Here is a 15,658-nt window from a genome sequence, read left to right on the forward strand (position 1 = left end):
ATTGCAACAAAGTCCTTACCAAAGTGGGGGAAACCTTTAAATTGTGTATTAGTTGTCATTTTTCCACTGCAAAGATTGTCTCAAATCAAAACGTCTAATGAAAGCAACAGTGGTCTCGACATCGTTTTATCGGAATGTTTTTATTCAATCTTGTATTTCAAAGTACGAGACATTTAAAAAGGACGTCTTTTGATTTCAACAACCAAATACAGTAGTCCATTCAAAGGTCAATTTCAAGGTCTTTATGACTAAATAATATATTGAAAAATAAGGGATGATCCAAAACATCCCCATGTAAAATGGTACAGACCCATTTTTCTTCAACATGATGAGATGCTTTGAAAGTTGAAACATTTCGCACTGCATGTAAAGATTTTGAACTTATAAGATTTTAATTTGATGTTTATTTTTTCCCAACTCATATCGTAGACTTTACGTAGACTCACAAACCAATGACGAAGAAATACAACTAAGACATGAAACAACAATAGAAGATGATCAAATTTAAGCAACGGTTTAAATCATTACGCCAACAGTTCCAGCAAGCGAATAATTCCCGAAACAAATACATGTTTAAACATTGATACATGGTTATAAAACAAAAATTTAAAATAATACCTTACACGTAAATTACAACAACTGTGTAAATGTTTCGTTTTTTGTTTTTTTTTGTTTTTTTGTGTCAACTTTGTTTACTGAAATAATCCCGAAGATTTCCGTCAAGTACGAAGACACCAGTACCAGATGTGTACGAGGCTACTGTTTCTGATATTAAACTTCACAATTAACCCGGATTCGATTCCTGTGGTGCCTTAACCATTTCTGGGTCGATAAAACCAGGAATTTGTGTCAAAATTACCCCCAAATTGTGCCAAATTACGCAAAATCCATGTTTACCCTGCTCGACGCCACCATGGGCTTATTTGCTTTGGTGGGAACGTGCTGTTTTCAACATTACTTTTTATAATGAGCATTAAATGAAAAGCGAAACAATACTCTACGAAAAAATTGTATTTTTTATTATAATGCTATAAATACCCAATTTGATTTCAGTTGATGTGACATCCAAGCAATTCTAGCCGTAGAGAAACGAAGTCAATAAACGCTACGGGTTCGATACGCACTACGGCTGCCATGATGCTCTGATCAAACATATTGGTGACTGGGGTCTCAGTATCTTCAATGTTACCTTCAAACACCTGCAAGTAATGAATGTGTTCATGTAGTGATACATAGACGGGATTTCTAGAAAACAGTGTACTAACACAAGTATTAATTTACACCAGGGTGTTAATTTACACCAGGGTGTGTTTAGGTGGTTTCTAAGCGTTTATTATGGAGTGTTACACTTTCGGCTCAAAATTCTTAAAACAAAATTCGGTTCAGGCAAATTTAGCATCCATTTCCATGTTTATCAAACGAAACATAAATCAGATGAAATTTAAAAAAATCAACAGCAAAGTGCAATGTTTCATGAGATTTATCTATTATTTATGTATTTCTTTATTGAATTTTTAAAGGAGTAAAACAAATAATGTTTGATTGCTAGAATTTTTTGGGTTTTCTTAAGTTCACGTTGAAGAAAATAATCAGTAATCCACACCTTTCAAAGAGTTGACAAGAGGCATTTTATCATTTAATTATAATAGAGGCTTTTTATTTTGATAAATTTGATAAGTTAATAAACAGGGGGGAAACAATAATAACCATAAAAATTATAACATTTTCTTATTAGTTTTATAGCCATTTCACAATAACAATCTCATTTCGCTTTACATTGGACAGCCACCAATTTGTCCACATTATACCGTCGCACATCTTAATATCAATCTAGTCTCTTTTAAAAATCTAACTCAGAAACCACTAAGCTGCTAATAAATGTGTATGTACCTGAATGGCTCCATTGTTATCTTTGACGTCTTCATAATCAGAGGACGATATCTTCTTGTACTTCACTCTGTATTCAGTCACACGCCAATGCCATGAGGCGTCGTATCCCTGCGTGATGAGACCAGACACCACTGTACTCTCACCAAGGTCAACCTCATACCAGCAATTAGCATTAGACCTTTGTTCAAAACACAACAAAGATAACAACCACTGTAACAAAGGATGTTAATAAAGTACACCAAATGATTATGCAATTATTGTTACTTAAAACTAAATTTTAAATAAAAATAGCACTTAGTGGTTATTAATCAAGCTTTAAAAACGTATATTACGGACTTTTATTCAAAAATAAAGCTCCGATTTGTTACATGAAAAAGTATATTATCAAAATAAACATAATTTTCAGATAATGCTGGCAGACTTGTTCATAAAAATATTGGTGTATCTTAAAACCGAAAAGAAGAGATAGTATCCAAATGTGTTGCCTTTTTAAAACCTACTTGAACAAGTTGTGGCGTGAATGTAGGTGCTTTTCATCCTCAAAGAATATTATTGAGGATTAAAGACAGTGGACACTATTGGTAATTGTCAAAAGCCAGTCTTCTCACTTGGTGTATCTCAACATATGCATAAAAAAACAAACCTTGCGAAATATGAATGAAATAAAAAACACGCTTGTCATACGAACATGTGTGCTTTCAGATGCTTGATTTCGAGACCTCAAATTCTAAACTTGAGGTCTCGAAGTCAAATTCGTGGAAAATTACTTATTTCACGAAAACTACGTTACTTCAGAGGGAGCCGTCTCTCACAATGTTTTATACCAGCAACCTTTCCCCATTACTCCTAACCATGTGAGGTTTTATGCTGATATTATTATTTTGAGTAATTACCAATAGTGTCCACACTGCCTTTAAAGACAGTGTACACTATTGGTAATTGCCAAAGACCAGTCTTCTCACTTGGTGTATCTCAACATATGCATAAAATAACAAACCTGTGAAAATTTAAGCTCGATCGGTCGTCGGAGTTGCGAGATAACTATGAAAAAAAACCTTGTCACACGAAGTTGTGTGCTTTGAGATGCTTGATTTCGAGACCTCAAGTTCTAAACTTGAGGTCTCGAAATCATTTCATGGAAAATGATTTCTTTCTCCAAAACTAGGTCACTTCAGAGGGAGCTGTTTCTCACAATGTTTTATACCGTCAACCTCTCCCCATTAATCGTTACCAAGTAAGGTTTTATGCTAATAATTATTTTGAGTAATTACCAATAGTGTCCACTGCCTTTAAGTGTATTGAAGACTTAAGCAGTTCAATCCTTCCAACTGTCGTTGCTATTTTTAAGTTGATCTATTTATTTCAGCTTTATAGCAGTTCTATCATGAAATTGAGTGTGTATCAATGACATGATTTTTCTAAGTTAGTTGTTGACCTGAGAGTGTTTTTGTTAAATAAAATAGGTCGACTGATACATACTGTGGAATCCAAGCCACTCCGTTCAGACGCCCATAGGTGGTTTCATAATGATCCGATTCACTGATGCTCTCATCAGGAATGGTTCCATCTTCAAGACCCAAAGGCTCTGGAGTAGAACACTCAATACCTGGCATATTAATATGTAAATAAAACATTTCCTGAATTATAGACATTTTCATGACGCATAAGCAAGTGACGTTGTTTCCCTCAATTCTTTCAAAAACTATTTGCAAAGACGAAACATAGAAAGGTTTTATTTTAAAGCCGTTATACACTTTCGGTCCTTAAAAAAAGAAAGAAAAAAAAAGAAAGTCACAGATTTACAAATAATTTACAGGGTTTACAGAAGGTAATGGTGAAAGACTTCTCTTGAAATATTATTCCATGAAATGCTTTACTTTTTGAGAAAACATTAAAACAATATCAATTCTCGATAGCGAGAATTACGGATTTATTTTAAACACACGTCATGACACGGCGAAACATGCGGAAACAAGAGTGGGTTTCCCGTTATTTTCTCCCGACTCCGATAACCGATTAACCTAACTTTAACAGGTTTGTTATTTAATTATTAGTTGTGATACACGAAGTGTGGGCATTTGGACAATACTGTTAACCGAAAGTTTCCAATGGCTTCAACATATATCCCTAGACGGGCCCGATTGAGGGTTGGGAACTTATTAAAGAAAGGAATGCGTTACATGAGTAAATAACGTTAATTGACTGGGTACTTCACAGGTTTGTCATTTTATTTATAAGTTGTGATACACGAAGTGTGGGACTTTGACAATACTGTTTACCGTAAGTGTATAATGGCTTGAAGGGACAAACGTCAATCAATATTGGCAGGAACGACCTTATTTAATAGCCGAGGGTGCCAAACCTTAAACGGAACGAAAGTCTCGAGTTTTCGTATCTGGGTGTACTCGAGTTTCAAAGTAAAAATTGAGGCACGAAGGCAGCGGACACTATTGGTAATTACTCAAAATAATTATTGGCTTTAAAACTTACTTGGTAACGAGTAATGAAGAGCTTCTGTTAGTACAAAACATTGTGAGAAACAGCTCTCTCGCATTTTCATCCATATGTTGAGATACACAAAGTGAGAAGACTGGTCTTTGACAATATTACCAATAGTGTCCAGTGTCGGTAATTTCCTCATTTTGCATTATGTTTCTGTAAAGGTTTATTAGGCATTGACTATTAAATACTTCATGCCAATAAACCTTTACAGATAGATGATATTGTGGGCTAAATTTACCCTCATAATCGACAACGTTTCTTACTTTTTCGATCATCTTGACATCCGAAGAATTCAAGCATTCTAACTGCGATCTTATTCAGGTAGTAGGGCGCCCCCTGTTGGTATGACGCATTTGGAGCAGTCAGTCCGCCGAGTACAGCAGCATACTCGCATGGATCTTCGTAAGGTAAGACCCATCGGTGTGGATTGTTAGAGGTGACATCATACTTCAATCCGTTGTAGCAAGCTTGATGAGACGAGACTAGAGTAACACCTGAAATGTAACAGTGTCGTGAGAAAGTTGTAATCCACTCGGGATTCAGGCTGGTGAAATAAATGCGTTTTGCGTTCCATCAAAAATATATATATCGTTTCCTCATTGTCTATCCAAACATAAAATGCATTGTTTCATTGGAACAAGTTTATACCTGACCGAGTCTTGCTATTTCGTATGAGGATAGCTTTCCCAGCTTCCAACTGGCCATTCAAATTTGTCCGAGGAAAGGCACGAAAAACAATCAGAAAACGCAGGCCTTTCTCAGTCAAGGCACATTCTTTAGAAGGCCCCGAAGGGGGAGGTAAACACGTTTTTTTGAAAAAGGTCAACAAAATACTGGAATTTACTTGTTCACTCAAAACGTTATATGGTTCCCCAGAAATCAAATTCTGTTCACACGAAAAAAAACTATTTTGTTCCAACAAAATATTGTTTTGTTCTCTCGAAACATCGAAATCATAACTATTTTGAGGTTACGAAATAATCTCAGGGGAACGAAATTTCCTTGGTAAATGGTATTTCAAATGGAGGAAATACTATTTCGAGGAACAAACTAATTTCACTTGTCTCTTTAGGGGCCCTTATTTTATGATCGAAACATAACGGGCACTGAAAAATAAAACGCGGGGACATTGTGGCTCCTCCGTATTTTAAAAAGTGTTAAAGCAATTTCCATGAATCTTGCCACAGATGTTTTTTTCAACGACTTTTAAATGATGACGTTAAAACATTCCATATTTTAACATTAAATAGTCTTTTTATATGTTCATAATGGTTTTTGTCCAAATGCATTTTAAGTCTTTGCTGTTTTGAATGTTTTCAAATCAAAAAATTGAACTTTATCATATGTACCTTTAAATTGTTTGTTACGAACAAAATTATTGTAGGGGCCATTGTGCCCCCATCCCAGGTTCGGTCATGGTGCTACGATGACATGGCAGCAGTGGCATATTCCACTCCTAAGGGGGTCACACTTTTATGACATGTTTTATTATCAAGAAAGTAGTTTTTACTGTGGTTGGCTTTTCGAAGAGCACTCCCTTCTTTTCCCTAAGGTAATTTTAAAAAATACAGTCCTACAGTTAGCATAAATTCATCAATATGAAAATGTGTGTTACTGTGATGTCGCCAAGCCAGGTTTCTGTAAAGGACATCATGCAAACCGTGCGAAATCCATGCATGTATTCAACATTAGCTCGCAATTCGTCCAATTTGTTGGAGATTGCACAACTCCCAGAATCAGGGAATGGTTACGACTTTCTTAACTCATCCAGCCTTACCCCTTATCCTTCATGTAATACCCTTAAGTATTTCAATGGGAATATCGTTCAGTAAGTTTCTGTGTGGTTGATGGATTGGTTGCGTTTCTTATGGCGCGTAATTCGTCAGGTGAGTAGCAGACACGTTTCATTTCTGGTCCATAGCACATGAAACACAGCTAACGTACAACTCCACGAAGTCCACGTATTAAAGAAGTGATGAGGGCAAACAAAACCACACACGGCAATGACACAGGAAACCAATAAAAACTACGACGAAAAGACATCAACGGGAAGAAATGAAACAACAAACTGGGTGAGCTAACGTCGCCACAGGAGCAGCGCCGTAAAACACTTCCGAACACGTTGACTGTCCGAGAAAGTGCCTGTTTTCATACCTGTTTCGTAAATCCCAGAAGACGATAAACAATACAGTCTATCCGCAGCCCATGCGTTAATAAGCATAGTTACCGGGTTTTATCTATAACATTTTGTGTGTTTTTATGCGTGACCTCGGTTTGAATAAATAATAATCAGTTCAAAGGGCCGCTGGAATTCGGTCATTTTCGGCCTCAGAAAAGTCTCAACCAAAATAATGTACCAGTAAATTGAAACGAAGAGCCCTGGCCGCCAAAAGCGTTGGCAAAACAACAACAGAGCCTTTTGTGAGCTAAATCATGGGGGTCAGCTCATGCCAGACAGGCTGTATTGTTATTGACTAACGCAGGCATTGCGATCGGGGCACCATACCCACGAAAAACAGCAAGCTGCCATATCACTCGATGAGGTAATCGTCAGCCAATCACCCTGCAGGAAAACCATGGTGTCCAATGGTTGATTTTTCGTAACGGTTTTTTTTTTTGACAACCGGTGGAAATCGCTGTATCCTGTCTGCACTAGTTATGACTCGGTCGCTTTTAAAATTTCCGGGAAGAATATGAAATAATCGATCCATATAATTATACTAATTGGGGACTGTTGCCGACATTCATAACGGGAAAATTTACCGTGTTTTTGTGACTTTTTTTCTTTCTTTTTGAAAACCATTTTTACGTACACTTTCCTCTTTTGAAAATTTGAGTTACCGATACATTATTTAGGTTGAGACTTTTCAGAAAAGGCCGAAAATGACAGAATTCCAGAAGCCCTTTTGACTAATTAAATGTTCACACAAAGGTCACGCACGAAAAACGATGAATAATTTGTAGATAAAAAGTAAGGAGATTTAGTGACCTGCGGGTAGACTAAACAATTTGTTGAAACTCTCTCTTTCTCCAAGAAAAAAAAAAATAAAAAAAATAGGTAGCTTGCATACCGCAAAAAACAGTCTTTTTAAATTGAATATAATTGGTATTTGTATGTGATAACAATGTAACAGTGTTAGTTTTAACGTCAGTATCGTCACAAAAACATGACGAAAAGGGGCACTGTCGTCCTGATTAAAGACTAAATTTCTGAAATTTAAATTGGAGAAGAAATAAGTATACATTGATCAGTACTCAGAAGTAAAGTCAAGTGTCATTAAGAATGACATAATGCTGAGTCTCTTCCTACCATTTTCTTCAATCAATCTAAAACAAATCCTTATGGATTGCATTCTTATTCATACAGTTATCCGTAAGAACTAGTTTGAATACATACCTGACAATGCACACACCATCAGAATAGCAAGCGTTTTTTCATCCATTCTCGAACCCCCAACACCAGCTCAGCTTCTGGGCCTGGTGTATGCTTCAAGGTAGACGGACAACTGCCGGTAACTATTGCTCAGGAGAGCGCATTGTCAGAGGAACCAATCAGGAACGGACAACATCTTCGGGAGTGTGACGCAGTGGATTTTCATTGGTCAATATATTTCCTATAAACAGAATAGGCTATACGTTGGTATCATTATTGCCAATAACGAGAGGTTTTCTTCTACAGAAAGTTTCCGGAAGTGCGCAGCCAGCTAATACCGATAACCTTGTTGCTCACTAAACAATTTCTTTTGAATGATCACAGCCGACTGAATCCAATATAGAACGCTCACACACGATTTAACATTGTAATTCAGCACGTCTGCCTAGCTTCGGTAGCTTTATCATACCGAGCTGGCACCAACGGAGCACAATGTCGTCTCCAGATGAAAGATGTTTTTACAGCAAAACAATGGCTTCCATAAGTCTCCGTAACTGTGATCCGATATAATAACTCAACAGTGTATTTAACTACATTGTAATGACTACTGAACACTCGGTATTGATCAACTCCACACACCATCAGAACTTGATATTAGATCACTTATTTAAATTTGCCACCAACTCTGTGAAACTCGTATTATTCATAAATTATTAATATAACTAGGCCAGCCTATATGCTTACAGTCTATGCATTGCAATGGCTCAAAACCGGCGCAAACCGGCGTGTGTTTTGACCTTTGACCCCATACATTTCAGATAGAGATACCCAGTCCAATTATTTTGCGGACGTGACAGGCGTGAACTGTTAGGGTATCTATGTGAAGCTCATCACTGTGCAATGTGCACGTTTATCCAATATCATTGTATCCAATGGAATCACTGGATCTGAGAAGCTGGGACCTTTCTTTATCCTTACGGATAAAGACAGGGGCCCAGTCTGACACATCAGCAGAATCAACGTGGGCTGAAAGAAGATGTTTCAAAATAGAGCGTTATCAGAAGTAGTTTGTACACAGTTTGCCGTATTGGAGCAATAATCTCCGGCCTTTCTTCCCCTGGTAGGGTCCAGAGGCAAAGCTCTAACTGTTTTGGGATTAAAATAAAGCATCCGTATGCCAACAAACATAAAATAACACACTATTTAAGCCTTCTTAATGAACATGAATCTTTTAATTTTACAGCAACACTCAGTAAAAAGCAAACAGCGGCAAAAGAGTAGTATACTTGTAATGATTCTCCTTATTCTTCCGATGGCCCACCGATACTGCAGCCAGTAGACAGAAAACACAATCGTTAATAAGTTTTGTATAAACAATGAGACCCTTTAACATCTATCCCTATGCATGCTAGATTGGCATGGTGTATGACCCTTTGTATTACTTATATACTCGGAATCTCCGGTTAGAAAGTACTGTTGATGTACGCTTGTGAACCATAAAAGAGTTAACAAAAACAATTGACAGGTTTGTATTTCCTGTCTGTACACGTCTTGAAAGGTTAAAAGCTTTGTTAAAGTATGAAATCAATATTGCAAATGTGTTTTACACGTTTTCCAAAAGTACTTCACGCTGCAGAAACCGATGGCAGCCGTGAAGTGTCATGGGTGGGACATCGCAAGGTTAAAGTGAAACAAACTTGCCAATAGGGAATAAAAGGGTAGCGACGAGTTCTTACACGGCCGTTTAAAACCGGCAGGGTCGAATTGCCGTGTGATAAAGCGCACGGCCTTTAGCGCACGGCAACGACCCTGCAAGGTTTTAAACGGACTTAAGAACGAGTCACTACTCTTTTGTTCTCATTCATAAATGCCCTTTTGTTAAAAAACGTAAAAAAATACAAGTACAGACACTTTGACAGTTGAAAATTCGAGGTTTTTTCAAAAACTTTGTGAAGAGTCTGTTGCGCGTGGGTTGTGTGTACGCGCGCGGGCTTAGAAATAGATTACGTGCGCGCTCTTTGAAGTAGATTACGCGCTGTTACTAATACCTATGAATTGCGTTCCGCGTGATTATCTTGCGCGCATGACAAGTGGAAGCCAGCCGGTTATAAACACTGGTGATTATCAACCGTTAAACACCCCCACGTGACGCGCTCTCCACCAATAGGAGTAGAGAAACTGTCTGGGGTATTTATGAATAAGTATTATTTTTTTAACAGCGGCAATAGGTAAACACGCTAAAGTGCACTCATAACTTTAAGAATATTGCTAGAGGAATATTTAAAGCTGCTTAAAAGTGTTGTGCACAACGAGAAGTATGAACAACTTGATATTACTCTCTAAAAAACTCTAGAAAACAGACCGAGGTTATGGATCCCATCGGGCCTGACCCATCCAGTCCTACTGTCCCGGAGAGTGGCTAAACAAACTGTATTCTAAAAAATAAACTTTTGCTAGGGGAGAACAAATATCGTTTTTTCCCCGGTTGTGTGATTTTAAGAGCATAAATAATTGCAACTAAAACAATGAAAAGAGGAAGGAAAATGAACAATCACTTTTTGTGATGTATTCATTTTCCAATAGAGTCCTGCTGTGGGTCGGAATAAACGTTGTTATTGTGAAGATTGTCTTTTTTTTCTCGTTACCCTTTAAGAGTACACGATTTGTCAAGATCCAAAACATCTGATGACATCATTCTCAGAGAAATGGGTATCTACATTTTTGTATCTACAATTTACCCGAATCTGATTCACGTGAGGCATGAGCCATTTCTGGGTCAATATCGCCAGGAATCTGTTTCAAAGTAACCTCAAAAGTGAAAGTGACGTACAATCCACGGTTACCCCGATCGACGCCATCAAACTAACTCGCTGTTTTTTAAGACCATAAAAAATACTGTTTTCTGCATTAACTTTTAAATTAGCACGACAAACATCAAAACGATAGTCTACAATAAAATGAGTATTTTTGGTTATTATAGAACTGATTTGATTTCAGTTGATGTGACATCCAAGCAACTCCAACCGTAGAGCAAATATTTCAATAAATGCTACAGGTTCAATGCGCACCGTGGTAGCCACGATGCTCTGATCAAACATATTGGTGACTCGGGTCGTAGAATCATCAATGTTACCTTCGAATACCTGCAAGTAATGAATAAGTACATTAAGTCACACATTTTTGAAAAAAACATTTTGAGAAAACATTGAAATAAACAATCGTGTTTAGACATTATGGAGTGTTGTACACTTTCGATTCAAAACTTCTGTTCGGAGCAATTTAGCATCAAAATCCATGTTCATCAAAGAAAAGACCAAGAATAACCTTTTAAAAACCAACAACGGCAACGACAACGGCAACGACAACGACAACAACAACGGCAACGACATCGGACACGGCCACGGCCACGACCACGGTCACGGCCACGGCCACGGCCACGGCCACGGCCACGGCAACGGCAACGGCAACAAAAACGAGACCGGCAACGGCAACGACAACAACAACGGCAACGGCAACGACATCGGACACGGCCACGGCCACGACCACGGTCACGGTCACGGCCACGGCCACGGCCACGGCCACGGCAACGGCAAAGGCAACGGCCACCGGGTCAGTCTTAAAACTTGGCGTATCTCAACGGCAACGGCAACGGCCAGTCTTTTCACTTTGTGTATCTCAACAAAAAATAAAAACCTATTAAAATTGAGCTCAATTGGTCTTTGAAATTAATGGAAGAAAAACACTCTTGTCACACGAAATTGTGAGCTTTCAGATGTTTTGATTTCGAGACCTCGAAATCTTATTCTGACGTCTCACAATGTTTTATACTATCAACAGTCCCCATTACTCGTTACCAAGTAAGGTTTTATCATCATAATTATGTTGAGTAATTACCAATAGTGTCCACTGCCTTTAATGAGTTTATTTAAAATTGAACTTCGTAAGTGAAAGAAAACAAACAGTTATCAAGTTTATTTCCGATGAGTCATTTTATTATTGTTGCCTTTTAATCTGTTGAACTTTTGCACATAAGTGCTACCTGAAATGGTTTGATGAATGAATAACAAGAAGAAAGCTATCATTCTTTGCAATCAACACGGACGCATATCTTAAGATCAGTCTAATCTCTTTGTGAACTCGAGCTCAGAAACCAGTAAGCTGTTAATAAATGTGTATGTACCTGAATGGCTCCGTTGTTATCTTTGACGTGTTCATAGTCAGAGGACGATATCTTCTTGTACTTCACTTTGTATTCAGTCACACGCCAATGCCATGATTTGTCGTATCCCTGCGTGATGAGACCAGACACCACTGTACTCTCACCAAGGTCAACCTCAAACCAGGCATTAAGACCGTCAGACCTTTTATTTGTTCAAAACACAACAAAGATAATACAACAACTTTAACAAAGGATAAAGTACAACAGAATTATTATTCATTTATTGTTACTAAAAGCTTCATTGTTACTTAAAGGGAAGGTGCACGTTTGGTAATTACTCAAAACAAATATTAACTTAAAAACTGACTTGGTAATGAGCATTGGAGAGCTGTTGATAGATTAAAACATTGTGGGAAACGACTCCCTCTGAAGTAACGTAGTTTTTGAGAAAGAAGTAATTTCTCACTAAAATAATAAAAGACTTCTAGCTAGAAGACTTTTATTCACATCTGAAAGCACACAAATTCGTCCAACAAGGGTGTTTTTCTTTCATCATTTTCTCGCAACTTCAATGACCGATTGAGTCCAAATTTTCACAGGCTTGTTATTTTATGCTTATGATGGGATACACAAAGTAAGGACACTGGTCTTTGACGATTACCAAACGTGTACAGTGCCTTTAAAATAGCACAAAGTGGTTATTATTATAGCTTATAAAGCATAAAACACACAAAATAAAAAACAAAGCTCCGTTTATAACAATATCTTCGGTTATTTTTGGCAGACTTGTTTATAAAAATATACAAGTGCTTTTGATTCTCAAAGAATTTAAACAAACAACATTGTTATACCTCGGTAACAAACTGTGAAGTTTGATTGGTCGAGAACAAATCATGTGACGTGCAACAAAAACGCATGTTACATGGCTCGACGGGCCGGGTAACATGAAAAGTGTCGTACACCGTTGTACATCACCTTTATCGTTCCCAGCGTTGGTCGATTTCCAGCGCTGTGTACGAAACAACCGCGGGTTCGAGGGAATTGTTTCTTGTTCGTCTGCCTATTAAACAATGAATTGTCCGTCGTAATAATATTTGAAGATGACAACAGAACTTCGAGAAGAGGAATAACAATTATACAAAGGTATAACAAAACAATTGATGCACGCTGTGACTGGGGTCCATGGGTATTGTACGCCCTCGAGTGGAAATGGCACGCTCGGCTTCGCCTTGGGTGCCATTTTCCCCGTCGGGTGTACAAAACGCCATGGACCCCGTCACAGCAACAATAATTGTAAACTTAAGTTTTTGGAGATTTTAGTTTGTTGGTGAAACAGATTATGCAATTCCATGTTTTAATTAAAGAAAAGAAAAGTGTATTGTTGTAATTTTGGGGGTTGTTCTATTTAGTTAAGCTTTAACATAATTATGTTTATATCATTGGCAGGCTTTTTTAAGGAAGTTGTGACCGGAATTTGTATATGGTATTACACAAATGTCGTCGAGTAATACATACCATGCACACCAAGCCTCTCCGTTCAGACGCCCTTCCCCGGCAACAATACTCGATGCACTGATGCTCTCATCAGGAATGCTTCCATCTTCAAGACCCAAAGGCTCAGATTTAGAACACTCGATACCTGGGATTTAAAATAATAAATGGTAGAAAATTGTTATGCATTGAGACGCATTTCACGCATGAGTACGGCGCCCAAGGCTACAAGTGACGAACACAATAGTTTAATTTTGTTCCCTAAATTCTTCCAAATTGACCCAGCCTTGTAATAATGCCGCTCGATTTCACCTCGAAGGCAGTCAGAACGCTCCTTGAATGGTCACTGAATATGGTTGGAACGCAATGATTCAAACAGAATGCAGCGCAAAAATTCTTATTAAGAAGCTGCTGAAATTGCTCCCCGGTAGGTAGGGTATAACATGCTGCCGACTCTAGTATTTTCATCAGTCTAAGCCCAGCCACCATCGAGTATGGCCCTTTTCACTAATGTTTTTTTTTTTTTTTTTTTTGCTTCATTTTGCAGTTTATTTCAATGTTGGTATAATAGTAGCATTAACTAATAATGTTTTATCATGTGGGATTATTTGTTCATGTTATTAAACATGTTTCTTACCTTTTCGATAATTTTGACATCCGAAGAATTCAAGCAGTCTTACTGCGATCTTATCCAGGTAGTAGGGCGCCCCCTGTTGGTATGACGCATTTGGAGCAGTCAGTCCGCCGAGTACGGCAGCATACTCGCATGGATCTTCGTACGGTAAGACCCATCGGTGTGGATTGTTAGAGGTGACATCATACTTCAATCCGTTGTAGCAAGCTTGATGAGACGAGACTAGAGTAACACCTGAAATGTAACAGTGTCGTGAGAAAGTTGTAATCCACTCTGGATTCAGGCTGGTGAAATAAATGCGTTTTGCGTTCCATCAAAAATATATATATCGTTTCCTCATTGTCTATCCAAACATAAAATGCATTGTTTCATTGGAACAAGATTATACCTGACCGAGTCTTGCTATTTCGTATGAGGATAGCTTTCCCAGCTTCCAACTGGCCATTCAAATTTGTCCGAGGAAAGGCACGAAAAACAATCAGAAAACGCAGGCCTTTCTCAGTCAAGGCACATTCTTTAGAAGGCCCCGAAGGGGGAGGTAAACACGTTTTTTGAAAAAAGGTCAACAAAATACTGGAATTTACTTGTTCACTCAAAACGTTATATGGTTCCCCAGAAATCAAATTCTGTTCACACGAAAAAAAACTATTTTGTTCCAACAAAATATTGTTTTGTTCTCTCGAAACATCGAAATCATAACTATTTTGAGGTTACGAAATAATCTCAGGGGAACAAAATTTCCTTGGTAAATGGTATTTCAAATGGAGGAAATACTATTTCGAGGAACAAACTAATTTCACTTGTCTCTTTAGGGGCCCTTATTTTATGATCGAAACATAACGGGCACTGAAAAATAAAACGCGGGGACATTGTGGCTCCTCCGTATTTTAAAAAGTTTTAAAGCAATTTCCATGAATCTTGCCACAGATGTTTTTTTCAACGACTTTTAAATGATGACGTTAAAACATTCCATATTTTAACATTAAATAGTCTTTTTATATGTTCATAATGGTTTTTGTCCAAATGCATTTTAAGTCTTTGCTGTTTTGAATGTTTTCAAATCAAAAAATTGAACTTTATCATATGTACCTTTAAATTGTTTGTTACGAACAAAATTATTGTAGGGGCCATTGTGCCCCCATCCCAGGTTCGGTCATGGTGCTACGATGACATGGCAGCAGTGGCATATTCCACTCCTAAGGGGGTCACACTTTTATGACTTGTTTTATTATCAAGAAAGTAGTTTTTACTGTGGTTGGCTTTTCGAAGAGCACTCCCTTCTTTTCCCTAAGGTAATTTTAAAAAATACAGTCCTACAGTTAGCATGAATTCATCAATATGAAAATGTGTGTTACTGTGATGTCGCCAAGCCAGGTTTCTGTAAAGGACATCATGCAAACCGTCCGAAATCCATGCATGTATTCAACATTACCTCGCAATTCGTCCAATTTGTTGGAGATTGCACAACTCCCAGAATCAGGGAATGGTTACGACTTTCTTAACTCATCCAGCCTTACCCCTTATCCTTCATGTAATACCCTTAAGTATTTCAATGGGAATATCGTTCAGTAAGTTTCTGTGTGGTTGATGGATTGGTTGCGTTTCTTAT

General features: G+C 37.8%; 2 protein-coding genes across 2 annotated transcripts; both read right to left on the bottom strand.

The window, feature by feature from the left end:
- Positions 1–1,049: 1,049 nt before the first annotated feature.
- On the bottom strand, positions 1,050–7,835 carry LOC139953377 (lactadherin-like). Its single transcript, XM_071952886.1, has 5 exons — positions 7,790–7,835; positions 4,656–4,886; positions 3,370–3,496; positions 1,891–2,068; positions 1,050–1,199 (listed from the first exon to the last, which is right to left on the bottom strand). Exons 1-5 carry the CDS (start codon positions 7,833–7,835, stop codon positions 1,050–1,052), a joined length of 732 nt encoding a protein of 243 aa, XP_071808987.1.
- Positions 7,836–10,758: 2,923 nt separating this feature from the next.
- LOC139953378 (lactadherin-like) lies at positions 10,759–13,904 on the bottom strand. The gene is made up of 4 exons (XM_071952887.1): positions 13,793–13,904; positions 13,440–13,563; positions 11,946–12,126; positions 10,759–10,908 (listed from the first exon to the last, which is right to left on the bottom strand). Exons 1-4 carry the CDS (start codon positions 13,902–13,904, stop codon positions 10,759–10,761), a joined length of 567 nt encoding a protein of 188 aa, XP_071808988.1.
- Positions 13,905–15,658: the final 1,754 nt, after the last annotated feature.

This window comes from Asterias amurensis, chromosome 21 (assembly GCF_032118995.1).
Source record: "Asterias amurensis chromosome 21, ASM3211899v1".
Lineage (NCBI taxonomy): Eukaryota > Metazoa > Echinodermata > Asteroidea > Forcipulatida > Asteriidae > Asterias > Asterias amurensis.

Coding starts and splice junctions, on each gene's coding strand:
- LOC139953377 (XM_071952886.1), bottom strand. CDS start 7,835: ATGGATGAAAAAACGCTTGCTATTCTGATGGTGTGTGCATTGTCAG. Junction 3,497..4,655: donor ATGTCAAGATGATCGAAAAA/GTAAGAAACGTT, acceptor TTAATATGCCAG/GTATTGAGTGTTCTACTCCA. Junction 2,069..3,369: donor GGAGTGGCTTGGATTCCACA/GTATGTATCAGT, acceptor TTTTGAACAAAG/GTCTAATGCTAATTGCTGGT.
- LOC139953378 (XM_071952887.1), bottom strand. CDS start 13,904: ATGGTGGCTGGGCTTAGACTGATGAAAATACTAGAGTCGGCAGCATGT. Junction 13,564..13,792: donor GAATTTTTGCGCTGCATTCT/GTTTGAATCATT, acceptor TTTAAATCCCAG/GTATCGAGTGTTCTAAATCT. Junction 10,909..11,945: donor ATAACAACGGAGCCATTCAG/GTACATACACAT, acceptor CATTACTTGCAG/GTATTCGAAGGTAACATTGA.